Here is a 19,705-nt window from a genome sequence, read left to right as displayed (position 1 = left end):
TTTTTGGGTAGTGACTCACATTGTCTAGAATCTATATTATAAGATTATGTTTGCAGGACAGGTGGTGTTGAAGATTAATGTGAACGTTAGGCAGCGTTGTTTCGGGGAAATGAAGACATAACAGCTAGAGAAAACGATACTTGTTCATCGCCAGTAGTCGTCAGTGTGTGAAATTGAATTCAAATTTGAGAATTTAAGTTTTTTGATTACTTAGGATTAATACTTAAAAGACATTTGGCACATCATTTTTGATCAGCTGGAATATAATGGACAACATCATCCGTTTGACATTTGAACCCCAAATTAATGAGTTTGTATCCGTTTTCCAGGAACTAGAATGGCCATGCAGTGAAGTAAGATTATTGTTGATAAAAAACACAAAGTTAGAATCAGTTAGGAAAAACCAAATGTTAGATTTGTTGGACAGGTGAGATTTGGATGGGATAAAACTTGGGCTACCAAACACATTAAATTCAACTCTAAAGTTAGATTTTAATTGTGACCGTTGGATAATTAACTATCACGTGTCACAATCTTAGATATGAATTATAAGGCGTTGCAGTAAATGAAAATTGTACAAAATGTCAATCCTTTCAGTGCATACATGGCATACCAAACACATTAATTATCTCCTATAAATACCAGCCATCCTTCCTTCCTACCCACCATCTCAGAGAGCAAAACCAGAAAGTAGTCCATACTTTTCCTGGGAAAACACACTCAGAAATTCTAACAAGATGGACATGGGTAGAGTTGTTGTATGTGTTCTTCTCTTTCTTCTTACTGTTATCTCATGTATTTTCTTCAGAAAACATAAGAAGAAATCGCAGCACGCAGCAGCTAAACCGCTACCTCCAGGTTCAATGGGTTGGCCTTACATTGGAGAGACTCTTCAACTCTACACTCAAGACCCAAACGTCTTCTTTGCAGCTAAGCAGAAAAGGTTTCTTAATTTCTATATATCTCTTCATCTCCTCTCTTAAAGTCATTCTGTTTGCATGGATTAATTCGAATGTTATATATATTGTGTGGGTGGTGTAAATTTTGAATAGGTACGGAGAGATATTCAAGACCCAGATACTGGGTTGCCCTTGTGTTATGCTGGCAAGCCCTGAAGCGACACGGTTTGTGTTGGTCACTCAAGCTCATCTGTTCAAGCCCACGTACCCGACAAGTAAAGAGCAAATGATCGGTCCATCTGCCCTGTTTTTCCACAAAGGAGACTACCACACTCGCCTTAGGAAGCTGGTTCAGGGGTCACTCTCGCTTGAACCCATCCAGAAACTCATTTCCAGCATCGAAGCTGTTGCAGCTTCCACATTGGAGTCATGGGCTGGTGGTCATGTTGTCAACACCTTTCTTGAATTGAAGAAGGTTTGTTCGGTTCCACGAAAAAAACTCATGCTTAATTTGGTTTGAATATTGACCTGAATTTCTTTTTCTGGTCCTTGATTCATCCACTGGTCCTTGCAGTTCTCTTTTGAGGTGGGCATTCTCGCTATCTTTGGCAGCTTGGATGAAAATTACAAGGAAAAGCTCAAGAAGAACTACTGCATAGTTGATAGAGGTTACAACTCCTTTCCCACAAACATACCAGGGACTCCCTACTACAGGGCCCTCTTGGTAAGTAAGCAAAATACTGCCATAAGAAACAATTCTGTGCCGCTCTAAATATTCCTAGCTGTATATCTCAGTTTTCTTCTTTTTCTCATACATATATATGCATGTTTTTGAAGGCAAGGAAGAGGTTGGGTAGGATTCTAAGTGAGATTATTTCCAAGAGGAAGGAAAAAGGAGTAGTGAAGGATCTTTTGGGTTGTCTTATGAACTCCAAAGATGAAGAAGGAAATTTTCTGACGGATGACTATCAAATTGCAGATAACATCATAGGAGTGTTGTTTGCAGCTCAAGACACAACAGCTAGTGTTCTCACTTGGATTCTAAAGTACCTTCATGATAACCCCAAACTTCTTGAAGTTGTTAAGGTAAGAATTCAAGTGATGATCGAGTTAATATATATGTGACAGCAACTACCAGTGATTGATATTAACAAAAATGGCTGTTGCAGGCTGAACAGAAAGCAATATATGAATCTAATGTTGATAGGAAGCAGCCCTTGACATGGGCTCAGACTAGAAATATGGTATTTACTAATAAGGTATGCACTTCTTTCTTATTCACATTTTTCCTTTCATGTATAAATGGCCTTTACTTTGCAATGGGTGAGGAGAAATTTTGATTTTCAGGTCATATTAGAAAGCCTGAGGATGGCAAGCATCATATCTTTTACATTTAGGGAAGCAGTTGCTGATGTTGAATATAAGGGTATTAAATGTGTTAAATTGATCTTCAATTCAATTATTCCTGTGGATCTTGTTCTTCAATCTTAAAGAAGATGCTGGTATTGGAAATTGAAACAGGATATCTCATTCCAAAAGGCTGGAAGGTGATGCCTTTGTTCAGAAACATTCACTATAATCCTGAATTCTTCCCTGATCCACAGAAGTTTGATCCTTCAAGATTCGAGGTGGGAGTGTTCATATACATTTTCTTGATTAAAGCTGTATATTTGGAGCATTAATTAGTTGTGTATGTGTGTGTACAGAGAGAAAGAGAGAGATTCTCTTTTCTCTTCTTGTCCTGATTAATATTCTAATGGTACACGTACGCTGCAGGTGGCACCAAAACCTAATACATTCATGCCATTTGGCACTGGAGTACATGCATGTCCAGGAAATGAACTCGCCAAGTTGGAGATGTTTATTTTGATCCATCATCTGTTGACTAAGTTCAGGTATGACAGACACCAATTAGATGTGGGATTGTCACTTCCGCCTTTGTTTTGTGTGAAATCCAGATATTGGTACACACTTTTTCTGGATTCTAATGACTAATCCATTCCTTGGAGGTTTTATGGATGTTTCTGATGTATGATTACTGTATTTTGCAGGTGGGATGTAGTTGAATCCCAAAGTGGGATTCAATATTGTCCCTTCCCTGTTCCTAAGTATGGACTTCCAGCCAAGTTCTGGAAATCAGATTCCAGCAGCCAAGGACAACATGGAGAGCCCCCGTTGTAGCTGCTATCAACCAAACTTAATTGCAATCACCACCTTTTATCACATATGATATAAACTTGTTTCCAATAAACGCGCGGCTGTATGTTAAAATAATTGCATGAGATATTGAGTTTCATTTTTGGCAGCCAAATTGTACACATTGTAATCTTTGTATTTCTCATGTAACCCATCAATAAATCCAATAAATCCAATGTTTATGTATTGAATCTTGTACCCAAAAGCTAGGGTTGCCTTTTGTGGGGTGGTATTGGATTTAAAAAGTCTTCTAGTATTGACAAGCTTGTAGCGAATCTAATATTTTAATTGAAGTATATATTTCTTAGTCAACCGAATGCTTTTTTTATGGTCTTAAGGCACCTATTTACATAAATGAAATAAAAAAAGTAAATATGTGGGACTTATATATAATGGCGTGAGGGAATAATAAAGAAAAAATAAGTTATTTTGTGAAAATGATTTAATTGTGAATCATATTTTTGTTGCGTTTTACATTTTTCACAGTCTTACGTATTTAGTAGAAAAAGTAATATCCCACATCATAGACAACCCACCCAATTTCTGACCCGTTAAAATATATAAATTATACATTAGAATTTTATGAAAAAATTTATTTTTTAAATTTTCTTCCACTTTTTATTTTTCCATCCTACTTCAGATTTAACAAACAAATCGTGCTTAAAGAAATTTTAATCCTCGTTTAAGTTGATAATGCATTTAGAATGTGATGTAATTATAAGGAAGGAGATACTTATAATTTATCTTGGGGGAGTGAGCCCCGGTGGCCTTGAATTGGAGTAAGACAAGTGATGCACCTTGTATATTTTTGTTCTTTATTGATAAAATTTTGTGTGCCCACTCAACATCTAATTAAATAGTATTCATGCTAAAATAGGGTTGCTGCGTAAACTATGAAACAATCTTCCTTCACCTCAAGAATGCAACAAACATAACTCCATTCTACAATTTCATGATGGCATAGTGAGAATCTGCTGCATGTCTTTGGTGTTTTTTTCTGATGGATGAATGATTTCAAACATCATGAGTTGGGTTTGTATTTTGACAATTGAGTCATCCAACCCAATGAAGTCAGAAATGAAGTCAGATGGAATTAATCAAAATTCTCACTAGAAACTAGAGGTAACAAGTAGTGCCAATTGTCCAATTCTGCAACCACAAATTAATGGATAAAACATCCAACTCATCTCATCGCATCGGCAGAGAAAAAGAAAAAGAAAAAACTGTTAGCTACGGCTACGTGGTGATAGCTCGAGCAGTTGGCGTAGAAGACGGAAGGCGGCCCTGGACCTCGCATGTAATGTAACATCATCAAATCAAAAGCCACTTTCACAATAAAGAAGAAAAAAAAAAGAGGCAAAAAGCAGCTGCTGTCTCTGGACGACTGAACCTGCCAAGGGAAAAGTGTACAGCGACGGACGCATTGTGTTGTTCATAGCATGGTGCCACTTGTATGATCAGAAATTCAACCATTCATTTAAAGCACGTGCTTTAAAATAAATTTAACTGAAATTCAATCATACGTGGTCTCACTCAGAGGTGGTGGTCTAGTGGCCCCAAAGTTTACTCTCAAGTGGTTTGGTAGTCTTTATGTTTCAGGTTTGAATCTCTTATTTATCACATTAGACAGTTGTGTAATCTTCAGCTTGGGCATGGATTACTATCGACTTTTGTGGATTATACTCGGCCTCCGATAGGGCTATGCTGACAGAGTCAGTGTTTGCGCTAATAGTTCACATGTCTAATGCTTACATAGGTCGAACTCAAAAGTCCGAACGTTACAGTCGATTACATTAAGAAGGTGATGGACTAAGAAGTTTCATTATTTTTCTTTATCAAAAGTAACATTAAGAAAGTGACGGATTCAAATCTTGTGTGATAATGTCATGCTAAAATTCCCTTTTTTGTTTGGAGTTGAGGTTCAACTGAGTTAGCTTGTATGCACCTCAATTACATTTTTAGGGAGACGTTTAAGCGAGAGTCAAACCCACAACCTCTTCACTAAGAAATCTTATTGCTAGAGCAACTTTGGGTTGGCAAGCATGACGAATTTCGAATTTCTTTGAATAAAAACTAACAAATGTGATGATGGAAGGGATGACATGTCACTAGGCATGATCAAACTTATGAATCTCTGTAGCAACCAAAATTATCGTATAACAACCCCCACCAAAAAAAAAAAAAAAAAACCACAGTTACTAGATTTACAAGCCAAGAAACTGACAAGACAAAGAGCAGAAAGGATGATGATGAGAGGAAACAATGCACTAGATCGAGCACTAGACTCAATTGAATTGAAGTCTCAGGTAGAATTAATTTAGCCATGACATTCATTCAAGAGCCTCACCATCTCCAAATCCAGCTTGAAATCCAGCAGTGGCAAGTGGCAACCTCCACTAAGAGATTCATAAAAAAAAGAAAAGAAAAGAAAAAATTTGTCGAGTTAAATTGGAGAAAGAAAGAATTAATGGGCCTAATTTTGAGGATTCAGTGAGTTATGGGTTTGGGCCGACTATTTATTTGTATTTACTCGTAAAGGCACATATGTATTAGCCCAAGTATGACGAGGCTTGAGTCCCGTAAGAGATGAGGTTGCAAATTGCAATTTCTTGTTCCCGTTTCTACAAGCTCCAGGCTCATGAGTCTGGTTCTATATGCATGTAGGAGGAGAAGAGACACTGGTAAAGGATTCTCTTAGAGTTATAATCCAATTACTCCAAAGCTGGTCTTTTCTCACAAGGGTTTGTTTGTTAGCCATTATAGCTTTGTCTTAACACGCCCAACAAAACCCATTAGGAAACTTTAATGAAAAAAAAAAAAAAAACAACATTAATAGGATGACCATGGAGACGATTGATGCTAGCTATAGGATGACCAGATGAGATATTCGGCAAATCCCATCAAAGGGTCCAATACGGAAGCCCGCTTTGGGTGCACTTCACAAGATTTGTATATATCTCTGTAAAAGTTGACACTAGATATAACTATATAAGGAGTACTTTGTATTCAATTGTAATCTTACTGACAATTGAAGGTCGAGAAGTCCATTAAGTGACAATCCCGGAAAGTGACTATTGTCAAGTGGCTAATCTAGAAACTAAATTCCGAGAAGTACTAAAGTCTGGCAGGCAACTAAGTCAAACACGATTGACTCCGATTCCTTGAGTTCGCACGGGTTCGGAAGTCTCAAATATGATTTTGGCATAATACATTCTTTCTTATTATTCTGATCTCTGTCATTAAATTCTAGTTTTTTTTTTATTTTTTTAATTTTTTTATACCCTTAGCCATAAGTTAATGATCTGAAATTTAAATTCAACATTCCAAAATTCTCAGCCTTGGTTTTAACTATGCACCCTAATTAATATCCATGTGGATTTCTTTCTTTTCCAAGCTAGTATTTGCTAACCAACCCAACAGCAACAAAGACATACCAGCTCCCCAGCCACCAACGCGTGCAAGCTCAACAGCGATCCTATTTTGTGTCTGGGGCCTTGGGCAGCTCTCCCGTTCTTTCATTCCCCTTGCATGGATTGTACGATTCAGTTCGTCCCTGCTGCAACTCATTTTTCTGAGACTCGAATAGTAGTTAGTTGGTTTCTCACGAATAACGTGATATGTAAATCGAATCCACCAGATGAGGAGATTCTGTATTTCCATGTGGGTTGTTTTGGAGAGTGTTGGTTGGAAGGTTCTACTACTTAGTGCTACCAGGAGCAGCACTACATGCATGATTCGGTTACTATTTCCGTTTAAAATCTCTTACTCCATCAGTTCGTCTACCTCATTGGCTCTACATGCTCACAAGTGCTACACAGTCTCGGCTGCAGCAATGAAAGAAACTATAAAGGCGAAAGAGACGAGGCAGTAGCCATAATTCAGTAACTCCCAAACCCCCAGTGGTGGAACCCAGAACAATTTTGACAATTTTGTATTCATTCGGTCAACACATCCACGGAGACAATGGTGAGTTCCGTTGCCACAGTCAGATCAATTTTCCTTTTCGTTTTTGTTCATCTTGTCGCTCGGTTATTCTTGATTACAGATTTGTGTTGAATCTTGTATCCACTGTTCTCCCTTTGGCTTATGGGATTCACCTGTTATGTGGTTCTTTTCTCTTTCTATCTGAAAAGAAACTTTTATTTGAGAGAGGAAGAAACCAGTGAAAGTAAAAGAAACAAACTGGTAATGCACAATGTGATCTCTATCTCCCTCTCTCACTCACTCACTCACTCACTCACTCACAGTCAAGAACAGAGCTATACTGGAAAAACCGAAAACGCCTACGAGAATATATCAATCTTCTCTTTGATGTCCGACTTAGGAGATTTCGGTTGAATTTGGGTTCCTCGTTTTTATTAGTATCGTGAATGCCGAAGAAGATGAGAATAATTGGACATTTGTATGTGGTGTAGAACAGAGGGATTACTTAAATAAATCAAAGAGCTAGAGGGCCCCGGTTTTTGAATCTTTTTTGCAAGAAAAGGGAGGAATTATTGATCGATTCTGCATTGTCTGGATACGTCTTACATATTGTTTCCTTGCTCTAAAGGTATGTCTATTGGTCTGGTAACAGAGTTGCAGGACAAAAAAAAAAAAAAAACATACTTACGTGAAAATTTCACTTGACAAGAACCAAGAAATCCTCTTTTCATTCTTCTTTACTATGCGAATGTTCAGTTTCGGCATCCTATAAGTTTTCAAGAACGGATCTCTATTCCCAATGTTTATGGTTTTAGTTGAAGTCTCCTTTTTCTATACCCTCTTTTGTTGTTTTCTTCTAAATTCTTGTTTTGGTAGTGATCATCATCCATTGAACATTTTAATAGGATTTAGCAAGATAACAAATAGAGAATCTCAGGGGTTTGAAGCTTGAAAATGGACTCTAAAGCTAAAAGAAGAGCTTATTAATCATATGAACAACAGTATGCTTCATATGAAAAGAAGATGATGAAAATCTTTAAATAAAAAACGAAAAAGGAAGGTGTTGTTGTTTTTCTTGTCTTGTGCCAGTTCTATCAGCTATTATCTTTTTGAAAGTTCTTTAACTCCCTTTACTACTTTTTTTGCCTGTTGCTCTTTAGAAAATCTCTATGCACATAAGCGTAGTGTTTAAACTTTTGCATTCTTTGGTGAGTAGAAGTTTTCCTAAGAGTCATGATCATTTCTTTGCCAGGCAACTTTTAATAGAGGACAATCCAGGGTGGAAAAACCTAGAAGGGGACATCGTGCTTTGACTCAACAGAAGAAGCAAGAGATAAAGGAAGCATTTGACGTATTTGATATTCATTGCTCAGGTCACCCTCAAGTACAATCTTATGAGCGGCGCAAATAGCTGTGGTGCTATTTGCTTTTTCTATGGTAATTGATTGGATTGGTTTTTACCTGTTTTTTCTAGGTACCATTGATGCGAAAGAGTTGAATGTTGCCATGAGGTATTATTGCTTCTGTTCTGCATGTCTAAACTATTAATTTACTGTCATGCAAAAATTGATACTGAAACGTCTTCTGTGCAGATCAATGGGATTTGAAGTATCAGAGGAGGTATTACTTTCTATTTGGTTAGTTAATGAGTGGAACTGAGGTATTGTGCAGAGCTTTGCTATATATTGCAAGTTTTTGATATTAGATTGTCATCTCCTGCAAGTTTTCTTTGCACACTTACCAGTTGATTGCCATTTCTTTGTGAACACATTGAGAGTTTGCAGGCACAACCCAAGTGGACTTGTCTTTGCTTTTGGGTTCTGGTGGTTCAGACCCTCAAGTCTTACTACTTGATTTCTTGGCTAAAATAAATTCGTCCCAAATAAGGTTCTTTGAATATCTTATTCATATTCGGTGGAATATTGTCTCTGAAATTTAACAAAGCTGAAATTGCCTTCCTCCATGTGCTGCTCTCCTTCCATATGGTCAAAATCCAAGAAATGAGGTCATTTTCTGACCAGTCTCAACTGTTTTGCAAAATGAGACATTGTAAGAAGCCCACAAGACAAGAACCCTGGTCCAATAAAAAATGCCACAGGATTCATGGTAGATTCATCTTGCTTGGTGAATAAACTAGTGTCAATTCATTGTATTGAAAGTGTTTGGGGCTTACATGAATAAAGATATCATACTTTCTGCCCTTCTGGTACATGTCAAAAGTTTACACCTTATGTAAAATTTAAATCTTTGATGAATGCCACCATATCTGTGGGCAGGAATTTAGTACAATATGGGAGCAGTCTTCTATTGCAAATGAATGAATAGGCATGGGTTCCTTTTTTCATAGTATAGGTATGGAGTTGTTTATCTTTATTTTGTTTATGTGACAATGGGCTACTCTCTGGCTTAGTATATCCTTGTGAGAGATTACACAGAATGAGCTCCATGCTGCTTCTAGAGTTTCTTAATATGATGTGTTTGGTTGCCATGTTCTTTTACGAAAAAAAGAGAGACATACATAAAATTGTGGAATATATCACCTTATGTGGTAGTGTTTCTTACCCTTTATCGATTCCCTGCTTTGCCCTGGCTTCTCGGGGTCAACCTTTTCCATCTCCACTTTGAGAATGATGTCTTGCTCTCCATTAATGGTAAATCTTTTATTGCTTGCCTAATGGTAGAACCATATGTTATTCCAGCAAATCAGTGCAATGCTTTTGGATGTTGACAAGGATGACAGTGGTTCAATTGATTTCGTTGAATTTCTGCACATGGTGACCATAAAGATTCGAGAAAGGGAGACCAAGGAGGAGCTCATGAAAGCTTTTCACATAATTGACCAAGATAATAATGTGAAGTACCCTTATCTCAAATCATCGTATCCTTCTTCCGCTAACTAATTCTCATTTGATCTATACATATTCAGGGAAAGATATCTGCTACAGATATTCATCTTACTGCAAAAGAGTTGGGTGAGGGCTTTTCAGACCTAGACATCCAACAAATGATTGAAGAAGCAGACCTTGATGGTAAGTTAGTCTTTTCTGCATTAGTGGATTGGTCGATGTATTTCTTTTGTACTGCACTAGTGTGTCGATCAGAATTGCATTGTATTTTATGGAAGCAGGCCCAATGGCATTTAGCTATAAGCCTAAATGTTGTCCATTGATATGGTTATTCTCATCAAAAGGGTTACCTCTAAGATAAAGCTGTTATATGAAAATTACAACCATAGTTCAATAACTTTCTGAATTCTTAAGCCTAAGTTTTGTAACTTGTATGGCTTTTCTCATTAGAAGGGTTGCTGCTGAGATAAAGTAGTCACTACTTATATGAAAATTACAACCATAGTTTAAAAACTTGAAGCATATTTGGCATGTCCAAGATGAAACAGGAGGCAAAGCCCAGAATAAGCACTATGTTGACAAAATCTGGCAATTCCACCAAATGGCCTAACAAAACTCACAGATAAAATACATTGTTTTGGTAATGAGATTTCGAACGATGGATACACAACACACCCATTATAACAGACAGTTTGAAGAACTTTTACTCCACATGGACAACATCCTGAATTTTAACATTTATTTCCCCATTTCAGTATGGCTACAACCAGCATGGCAAATAGGCATTTTCCTGTGTTAGTGATTGCATGTGACGTTTCTATTTGACAATAACCTTTCCCTTTTACTTGGATAAAACTGAAATCTTGGTCAGATTTTGTTAAGAGTCTATCATTTGTATGAAGCATTTAGACTAGCTTATATTTAAGATTTATTTCCAAGCATCCTGACAGGATCTGTTAGTTTTTGGCATGAATTTGATAATTAAAGCCTAATATTAAGTGAGAAGATGGGAGTATCCAGTGCCTATAGATAGTTGTTGTTGGTGGTCCATTAACTTTCTTGTCTTTTGAGCTATTAAGATCTATGCATGAACTGCTTGAGTTTGCTGACGAATCTTCCCTGAGTTAGCTGAGATATCATATTTGTGTGGACCAAAGAGTACTAACGTGAAGGGCTCTCCCATCTGCCATGTAAAATGCCTGGTTAAGTATCTATCTTCTGATTAATTAGGAGTGAAATTCTCTAGTGTAACAAGGTATTGGACCACCAGTGCCACCCTACCCCCTTTCAAAAAGTAGGATCCCATCACCTAGCTTGTTATCATTATTCTATCCAATGTTCAAAAATTGTCACGGGATTTTACTGAATTACCTGTGAGGTGAGGAATTTATTTAGTCAGGGACCTTGCGCTTTGATAATGTAGAGAACCACAGGTTCATGTTGACAGTGTTTTCTTCTTGTTTTGCTGGTTCCTTTTACAATATCAATGTGTAAATTGTCTGTACAATGATGTTGTTTACTACACTCCACCATTTATTTCTTGGGAGCCTCTAGATAAGCTGTACCAGGCATTTGGTGGTTTTAATGTTAACGCAATGTGCAGGTGATGGTGAAGTCGATCAAGATGAGTATATCAAGATGATGATGAGAACTTCGTATAATGGAGCATGAGGACGTACTTTGACGTTAAAGGTTCCTTGTATGTGGATAATCATCCTATGGAGTATTACTGAAGCCAAGCCACCTGACACTTGAAGGCATTCTCAGAATGGCCCCTGTTTTTGTTTTGTTATGAGAATCCTCCATATAGTGCTTACCGCTAGATTGCTTATTCTGGACATCCCTATATTTCAATTTATTGATACTAGCCTCTAAGCATATTTTGATTCAGTTTGCGTCTAATGGATTATAGCAGTTCTATTGATCATTGATCAGCAATAGGCTTTTTTGAATTATGCCACAATTGATTGACCGGTCACCAGGGGCTCGGCCCTGAGTTGGTGCATGGTTCGGGACAATGGTTCAGCCAACTCCACGGTTGCAGAGTGAGGGACGATCCGGATTGAGCTTGACCCGATCGGGTTGGGTCGGTCCGAGCCGTCCAGACACAAGTCGTGTGCCAGCCACACCATCTCTAGGGGGCCAGGGGGTTGGCCTCTTGTCCGATAAGGATACTCTGCATGCCCCGCAAGGACAAGTTGGCAACGGCGAGTTTACCAGTTGGCCTACCTTAATCCACCCCATCACGTATGGTTTGAGAAAACCAGCTCAAACTTTGTTCGGATGAGAGTGGATCTGGGTTGTTAAGGCCAAATTTGGACTAAACCCGAAAAACAGTAACTAGTTGTTGGTGGTTACATGGTTCTCATGAAACTTCTCCTTGTGTGTGGCTGCAGTTTCAGATTGAGCTGAGTGGGTTGGGTTCTACTAATGTCAGCGTTGATTTGGTGGTGCGTGCTTTGGAGTGGATTGTGTGAATGTAGAACCTATTTTGGAAAGTCAATTCTTTCTGTAATTTCTCGTCTCAGAGTGTGCGTTGTAGGCTTAACACGAATCTATCTATCTATCTCGACGATGCATATCAAACGGTAATCCAATCTCCACATCCCACGTGGGATTACGCCCTTTAAAAGGACGACGTGCGTGAAGCGGGTAGAACCGACGAGAGAGGGAGAGAAGAGGGTTCCAGGACGTTGGTTTGCGTGCTATATGGTGTATAATATCGTCATCCTTTTCTTGCGTGGTCTGCGTCAAGGCAGTTATTCGTCGTTCTCAAGTCTCATCAGCCTCCGACGCACCGACTCGTCGAATTAACTCATCTTATTAAAGACTCTCTCTTTTTCTCTCTTGAGGAGGACTCGCAGATCCCCAATTCTATTTCAGATTTAACCATGTCAAAAACCGAGCTAAAATCTGCAGCGATACTGGAGCAGATGAAGCTTCACCTCGCCTCCGACGCCGGTAAAGAGATTACCAAGAAGATTGGCCTCGTCTATCAGATCAATATCGCTCCCAAGGTTCCTCCTTTCTTCTTCTATTATTCTTTTCCTCTCGTTATTCTTTTCCTTTCTAATCCTTTTATTCTCTGTTTGCTCAGAAAATTGGGTTTGAGGAAGAGAGTTACGTGGTTGATCTCAAGAAAGGAGAGGTTACCAAAGGTCTGTGACTCTGATTACTCTCAATTTTCTCCTTCCTCACTTTCCAAGTAATTTTGGGGTTTGGGGTTTGTACTCTTAACGTGACCAAAGTTTTGCATTTTTCTTTTCGAGGAATTCAGGTACCTACGAAGGCAAGCCTGATGCGACCTTTTCATTCAAGGATGAGGATTTTGTCAAAGTTTCTATGGGGAAGATGAATCCTCAGATGGCTTTCATGAGGTACACTTACTTTCCATCCAAATCTAAATTTTTATTTGTAACGCTATGCCCCCCTCCCAACACTTTCGTTTCTATTTTGTTTCCTTGATGGAATAAATACAGGGGTGCCATGAAGATCAAAGGTAGCTTGAGTGCCGCCCAGAAGTTCACTCCCGACATTTTCCCAAAGCCGTCCAAGCTCTGAGCTCTGTTATCAATCAAACCTTACTCTCGTGTACCAAATCACCAAATTCTTCCCATTGTATTCTGGATTCGCACTAGGGCTAAAATTAGTATCACCATCTCTTTCTTCTTAATGTATACATTATGGTTTGGTTGAGGAAAAATGAATCAATAAAAAATTGGGCGATCGCTCGCGTTGATTTATTATCACTTTAACAGTAGCATCCTCAGATTTTACCTTCTTATTACTTGAATTTGCTGGTTGTTCCTCAGATTTTACCTTCTTATTACTTGAATTTGCTGGTTGTTTTTCTCGTAGAATTTCCTTAGGTATTCTGTTGCTTGCTTCAATTCAAATCATTGTAGTTCTGTTGAATGTGCATATGATTGGTGGAATGTCGATGGATTGCTGTAAAACCTTTCAAACCCTTAAAATATGTGAAACCAATCATTACGAATTTAAAGTCCGAACATCTCTCCCAAATAATTGGATCTTATCCATGGAGAAATTCATTGTATGAAACCCTAAAATTTCATACTTTAGCGAGAACCTAAATTCCCAAGAAGCCTCCAAAAGAATTGTTGAACCTAAATTAAGAAGCATTCGAGGAACAATCATTTAGGGGAAGCTAAATGTTGGGTGTTCCAGGCTATACACTATTACACCCACTTCTTAAAACGAGCGCATGATCGTCTTTTCATATGTAAATGGGAGTGCCACTTCTTAGAAGAAGCACTTGGTGGTCCTTTCATATGCTAATGGGAGAAGGATTCATGGGTCTATTAGAATGGGACATAATTTTTTATTTTTAGAAATTTAATTCAATTTTGTCTACCCCAATTACTAAATGTGTTGAGGTATATGGATCCCTTCGTATTTTAGTTATGCATCTTGAAATTACCTTTCTTTTTCTTTTTCTTTTCTTTTTTGGGTAAGAAGAAAAACTTCATTCATTAAACTTTAAAAGAAAAACACGTTGAAAAAAAAATACATAAAGATAGATGTGTGGAAACACAAGATTCAAACAGAAACATTCACAATCAAGGAAAAGAATTTAACCAAATTGTCATACATGCAATAAACAGGGTTGTCCATGTTAAGGTATGGGTCAATCCCAATAAAATCTTAGAAATAAAGTTATAAATACGACATCAATTAATAAGCTCAAAAGATGTGAAATACGCATCCTCCATCCCAAGCGCCCAAATAGGCGAAAACACTCCACAAAGGTGAAGGCTAACACACCACAAGGTGGAGAAGCTTTAGCCTGAACAGCTACTAGATTGAGTTGGAAGTTGGAAGTGCAGAGAAGTACTATCACTTGACTTCGTGAGAAGAGCAAATGGGCTAGTGCTTGGGTAGCGGTGATTTTTCCTTCGTTAGTTCTGTGGCCGGATGACGTTGCGGTAGGTGATTTGATAGAGGAAGTTGCAAGGGCTGCGATGGTGGCAACCAACAACATTACAGAGGCTACAACATGGGCTCGTGGCATAAGAATTTCTAGATTCGAGGGATTTACTTCTAAATCTGGCATTGATAGGAAATATGAGAAAATAAAAGTAGAACAATGGAGAAAGGAGAAAGGAGAAAGGAGAAAAATTTCCGAGAAGTGAAGAGGAGATAGGAGAAAGGAGAAAGCAAAAGAAGGAGAGGAAGAGGTGGAGGGAGAGAGGCGGGGGACTGTCAGGTTCTCTCCTCCTCAAGACGTATGTGTTTTAGGGTTTCTCAAAGCGGCACTAAAGAGAGAGGTAGAGAGAGAGGCAGAGAGAGAGAGAGAGAGAGATGATATAATTGATGCTCGGCCTTTTATATAGTTTATCATATATCAAAACTACTCTTAAACTAGTTCTATAATGATAATTTTTCATGTCGTCCTCCTTACTCATTTATCAACATGTTCATCTTCACTTCACATTATTTATATAATGTTTCTTATTTTACAGCACTCTATATTTTATGTCATATTCGATCATCAGGTAGCTTTTTTGTAAAATTTTATTTTTAAAGGTTCAAATGAATATGCAAATTGCAAAACAATTTAGATGTATCTCTCTAGTTCATGCATGCACTGTATTTTCTCAATGAAATATTATCTTGAGTCTACCTTCTTTGTTTATGACTAGGCTAAGATATTTAAAAAATAATTCTTTTTGGAATCTCCCTATGTTAAATTTTATTGTTGCATTATCCATTTTAGTGCAACCAAAGGGTAATGTTGAACTTAAATTTTAAGTTTCATCTCAAATGGATGTAACTTGTGCCATTCTTGGAGTGTGGTGTTTGGAATTTGTAGAAATGTCTAATTTTTTTTTTCTTCTTCTTTCTCCATTGAGGAGGTAGGGATGGATTGGAAGAATTTGAGAACATGGGACCACCTCATGTTTCCACTCTATCAAAAAAGCCCAAGGCATTTATTTATATTGGATCACGGGAATAGATGTAAGTTTTATTATTATTATTATTATTTTTAAAAAAATTTTTATGAGGCAAAAGAAGTGCCATTAATAGAATGCCCTTCACATTAATATAATTCACTTGTCCGACTAATTTTAAAATAGAATAAATTTCTATTTTCAATTTAGATTCAAGTCAACTCTCAAAAAATTCTTCCTTTCTCAAAACCCTAATCCATATCAATGTAGAGTTTGGGTCAGCTTTGATCTGTGTCTTCTTTAAGGTTTACACAGACTCTACAGGAGGCAGACTTGCATTCTATTTGCTCCAATCTATCGATCTTTTGTGGTCCGGTGCCCATCAATAAAATTTTTTTTGGGTAAAAAGCTAGAACTGTGATAAATGGTTAAATGAAAAGGTATTAATTTTCACCCAGAAAAATAACAAAGCGGAAAATGAAAATGAGAAACAAAATTTTTTTCTTCCGGTAAATGCTTACCATCACAAGCATCCAAAAGGAAGTGGGTCTCACGATGGTCATATTCATCTGCATTTCTTTTTTCCCGGAAAAATCACGATGGCCGTATTAATGTTTTCTGGAACACATGGGATTTTCAATTTTCCCCCCTCAAAGGCCCGAACCCAAGAGGGGAGAGAGAGATACAATGGAACAGTTGGTGTCCTTAATGCTGTCAAGACAAGAGACCAACTGGGTTTGATGCTTTGTAATCCAACAAACAGAGCTCCATTCCACCGCCGACTCTACTGTTAATATCATTTCCACTGAGGATTGGAGAGGAGTTGTCGATACATTTGGTTGGTGCTTCTCCCAAGTCCCAGTAGTTGCAGTCCCTCCTGCTCATATTCTCTAATGGACTCGATGTGGAGTCACAATGGCGTTCCCGAGTCACGGCATTTCTTCATCGCTATCTACTCTGCATTTGGTTTCTTTTTGGCCAGGTTCTTTCTGGACAACTTCATGTTTCGGGTGATTTTCTTGGCTCTTCTTTCCCATTAGTTTTTTTTTTCTCCTTATACTCCTGGCGTCAGGAACTTGAATATGTTAATGTACAATGAGATATGAGATCAATAAGAGATTTCCTATTTCCTTTTGTGTTATTTCAGTCACATTTGAGCTAGAGGATCTTAAAGTCAAGTTCTTCAATCATGCAGCACCTGTTGCTTAAGTAGTTCTGTTTTTCTCATTACTTACTTCCAATTGATGCAATTCTTATCGGTGTCCTCTAGTATTTCAGGCAGTTGACTTGAGCAAGTAACTTCCTTTTGGAACGCAACTTGGTAGTATATTGAACTTGAGAAGAACGTTCCTTCTCTTGCCACGGATTACCCTTGTACAGAAATCAATAATTTACTATAACCACTTTTTATTCCTAAAAGTGCTACTCTCTAATTGCTTCTCAATCCGCCCCCCCCCCCCCCCCCCCCTATCCATTTAAGTCCATCTAAGATGTTCCATCTTAATTTTATAGGCTTGAATGATTTGATGATCCAAATACTTTCATGGTGAGCACAGAACTTTCAAAATGGTGTAACATAAGGATGTTATTAAGCTTGCTTCTTTTTAATTTGTTTTTTTTGGGTGAGGAGGATGGTATCAAAGCTTATTCACCCGTTGAAGTTGAGAACCTGGAACATTATGACAACAATAGATGGTTTTATTCAAACTGCACATTCTTCTCATTTTGGTTGCCATCACTTGTTTCAAATGCCAGCTAAGCAAACTTAGGTTGAAGCAGAGGAAGGAAGACAAGTCCCTGGCTACTATGGTTAGAATATAACTGATGAGGTCCAAGTTTTGTTGGTGATTTAGTCCTAGCAGATTAATTATTGGGTAGCGCAATTCTGGAGCTTCTGACATTGCATATTTCTATTATGTGCTGGATGTAACATTTTGTAGAAGTTTAGCCAAAGGAAAGATGTACCAGGCTCTTAGGCTACCTTTGGAAACCACATAAAGGAAAAACTCAAAATCTTAAAAAAAAAGTAAAAAAAAAACAAAAAGGACAGAAAGAAAGAAGAAGAAGAATTTGAGGAGAGACACACAAGTAAATCACGGTGTCATGATAGTTTTTTTTTTCTTTTCCTGGCTTCCACACATAGCGTGAGGATCATTTGCATTTGATGATTTCTTTTTTTGATAAAACCAAATTATTGACATGGAAATTATTATATCAATTAATCAGGGTTTTGAAGGTTCATTTGAGTCCCTTTGATTGCACTATCTCACCTCATCTCATCTGAGGTTCTGGCTCACTTGCAGGGTCCAGATTTAGTTTTTCTTTTCTTATTTACCTAGTTATGCTGTAACTTGATTCTTGGTGTGTTTACAACATAGGCCTCCAATTTGATTTCAGGCCTAACCATTAACATGGTCTATCCATTTAGATTAGATGCCATGGTATAATGCTTGTTTGAGACCATAGCTACATGTGCTAAGGATACTGAGTAGGACCGACATACATTTTGTTTCTTTGCATTGCTGATGCTCTTATTATTCCTCTTTTTCTGTTTACTGGGTTAATGCCAAAAAGGGAAGATAGGTGACGAATTGAAGTTGAGAGGAACTTGGAAGTTCACTGATTCTCCAGATGGTGATCTTGTCATCATGATTAACTAGGGAGGTATTCCTTATTGATTTCAAATATAATACTCCTGTTTCATCTAAGAAACATTGTCACCTTGTGGTGGTTAGACGAACCAGACTGGATTTGGTAGGTTTTCTGGTTTTGCCTTTGTACCAAAATGACATGGGAGAATATATTTCCTCCCAATCTGTTGAAAGTGTAGTATATTAGGCCAGAAAGCATCAGTCTGCATGATTCTTGAAGTTTCTCACTTGCTATATTGGATCAGTGAGTGATTGGAAGGATTCTTGAGTTTAAAACGTTAAGGAAGGTGCGCTGACAGTTTATCTTGGTCTACAAGAAGGTAAATGAAAACAAGATTTGTTATTTGTAGAGTACAACCATTGCAGCAGGAATCACACTGCATACTAGCATCATAATTCGCAGTTGGCAAATAAAAATGGCAAAAACAAATTACTTGAGAACAATAAAAAAAAAAAAAAAGGAAGGTCAGATATCACATCTTTCTTGTAATGAAACTTTATTATCTGTAGGAACTTTTCTCTCCCCTGTCCCTGTGTGTGGGGGGTGGGGGTGGGGGTGGGGGAGGCGAAGTGTTTGAGGAGCTAGAACTCTTAAACATGGTGCCCTTTAGAATGAAGATCCACTGGAAGATGCTCTGATAATATTATGTGCTATAAATCTGTAAAAGACAACTGGTGATGCAAACTAATAGGAAGCAATTGGCTAATACATACCCAAAGTTGAAGGCCAAATCCTAGTTTAGAACCTATTCCATACTAATGCCAAAACCCAGATAATCATCCACTGGGAACCGATATCAGGGGATAAACAGAATTCTGTGGTGCCAATTCAACTGTTCTTACTTGCAGCTTTTACAGGACAAGTTATTTATGAGACCTACGCTGCCAGACCCACTTCTTGCTAAAATTGTAATACTATAGTAGTTACTTTCATACTGTTGAGCACAATACAACACCATGTCTAACTCCAAACTTCTTGTTGAAGATCACCTCTTCTTTTGGGAACAACTCTGATCTTTATTTGCTTGGTTCTAGGGAAGTGTTGCAGTGCACAGTAGACCTGCTGAGCACCACAAAAAGAATTCCATTTGGATATGAAATCCTTGTATTCTTTCTCAACTCCTGTAGAGGAAGTTTTATTATTTGATATACCCACTTATTTCTCTGATTCATAATTCATTTTGATCATTTAATCTGTCAAGATCTTTTTAGTCCTTTGAGTTTAACTTTCCTCAGCATAATGATTAACTTTAAATGATGGTGAAAGATTAGCAAGA

At 37.8% G+C, this 19,705-nt stretch overlaps 4 protein-coding genes across 5 annotated transcripts in view; all 4 read left to right on the top strand.

Annotated features, from left to right (window-relative positions):
- The first annotated feature begins 691 nt into the window (after positions 1 to 691).
- On the top strand, positions 692 to 3,240 carry LOC149016720 (abscisic acid 8'-hydroxylase CYP707A1-like). The gene is made up of 9 exons (XM_089156014.1): positions 692 to 943; positions 1,053 to 1,374; positions 1,474 to 1,623; positions 1,737 to 1,985; positions 2,069 to 2,158; positions 2,247 to 2,325; positions 2,421 to 2,527; positions 2,676 to 2,794; positions 2,951 to 3,240. The coding sequence occupies exons 1-9, from the start codon at positions 738 to 740 to the stop codon at positions 3,078 to 3,080; spliced, it is 1,452 nt and encodes a 483-aa protein (XP_089012140.1). The 5' UTR covers positions 692 to 737; the 3' UTR covers positions 3,081 to 3,240.
- A 1,020-nt stretch (positions 3,241 to 4,260) lies between these two features.
- LOC149016719 (putative calcium-binding protein CML13) lies at positions 4,261 to 11,536 on the top strand. The gene is made up of 7 exons (XM_089156806.1): positions 4,261 to 4,392; positions 8,272 to 8,392; positions 8,494 to 8,530; positions 8,612 to 8,639; positions 9,719 to 9,871; positions 9,946 to 10,048; positions 11,469 to 11,536. Exons 1-7 carry the CDS (start codon positions 4,261 to 4,263, stop codon positions 11,534 to 11,536), a joined length of 642 nt encoding a protein of 213 aa, XP_089012932.1.
- Positions 11,537 to 12,514: 978 nt separating this feature from the next.
- SCP2 (sterol carrier protein 2) lies at positions 12,515 to 13,618 on the top strand. Its single transcript, XM_089156013.1, has 4 exons — positions 12,515 to 12,882; positions 12,963 to 13,023; positions 13,143 to 13,242; positions 13,345 to 13,618. Exons 1-4 carry the CDS (start codon positions 12,757 to 12,759, stop codon positions 13,424 to 13,426), a joined length of 369 nt encoding a protein of 122 aa, XP_089012139.1. The 5' UTR covers positions 12,515 to 12,756; the 3' UTR covers positions 13,427 to 13,618.
- Positions 13,619 to 15,935: 2,317 nt separating this feature from the next.
- LOC149016717 (ceramide synthase LOH2-like) overlaps positions 15,936 to 19,705 on the top strand; it is a 52,975-nt gene continuing 49,205 nt past the window's right edge. Inside the window, exon 1 of one of the 2 annotated variants that reach the window (XM_089154799.1) lies at positions 15,936 to 16,787. In XM_089154799.1, coding sequence (XP_089010925.1) covers positions 16,671 to 16,787 — 117 coding nt within the window. In that variant the 5' untranslated portion in view covers positions 15,936 to 16,670. The remainder of the gene's footprint in view (positions 16,788 to 19,705) is intronic. The other variant, XM_089154798.1, reaches the window with a different exon arrangement.

This window comes from Hakea prostrata, chromosome 5 (assembly GCF_041222555.1).
Source record: "Hakea prostrata isolate BN-2017 chromosome 5, UWA_Hpros_2, whole genome shotgun sequence".
In the NCBI taxonomy this organism is placed as follows: domain Eukaryota; kingdom Viridiplantae; phylum Streptophyta; class Magnoliopsida; order Proteales; family Proteaceae; genus Hakea; species Hakea prostrata.
The sequence above is the reverse complement of the archived record's forward strand: the minus strand, read 5'-3'. Positions and strand labels throughout refer to the sequence as shown.

Coding starts and splice junctions, on each gene's coding strand:
- LOC149016720 (XM_089156014.1), top strand. CDS start 738: ATGGACATGGGTAGAGTTGTTGTATGTGTTCTTCTCTTTCTTCTTACT. Junction 1,624..1,736: donor CCTACTACAGGGCCCTCTTG/GTAAGTAAGCAA, acceptor ATGTTTTTGAAG/GCAAGGAAGAGGTTGGGTAG. Junction 2,326..2,420: donor TGCTGATGTTGAATATAAGG/GTATTAAATGTG, acceptor AAATTGAAACAG/GATATCTCATTCCAAAAGGC.
- LOC149016719 (XM_089156806.1), top strand. CDS start 4,261: ATGGATAAAACATCCAACTCATCTCATCGCATCGGCAGAGAAAAAGAA. Junction 8,531..8,611: donor GAGTTGAATGTTGCCATGAG/GTATTATTGCTT, acceptor TCTTCTGTGCAG/ATCAATGGGATTTGAAGTAT. Junction 10,049..11,468: donor TGAAGAAGCAGACCTTGATG/GTAAGTTAGTCT, acceptor CGCAATGTGCAG/GTGATGGTGAAGTCGATCAA.
- SCP2 (XM_089156013.1), top strand. CDS start 12,757: ATGTCAAAAACCGAGCTAAAATCTGCAGCGATACTGGAGCAGATGAAG. Junction 13,024..13,142: donor GAAAGGAGAGGTTACCAAAG/GTCTGTGACTCT, acceptor CGAGGAATTCAG/GTACCTACGAAGGCAAGCCT. Junction 13,243..13,344: donor CCTCAGATGGCTTTCATGAG/GTACACTTACTT, acceptor GAATAAATACAG/GGGTGCCATGAAGATCAAAG.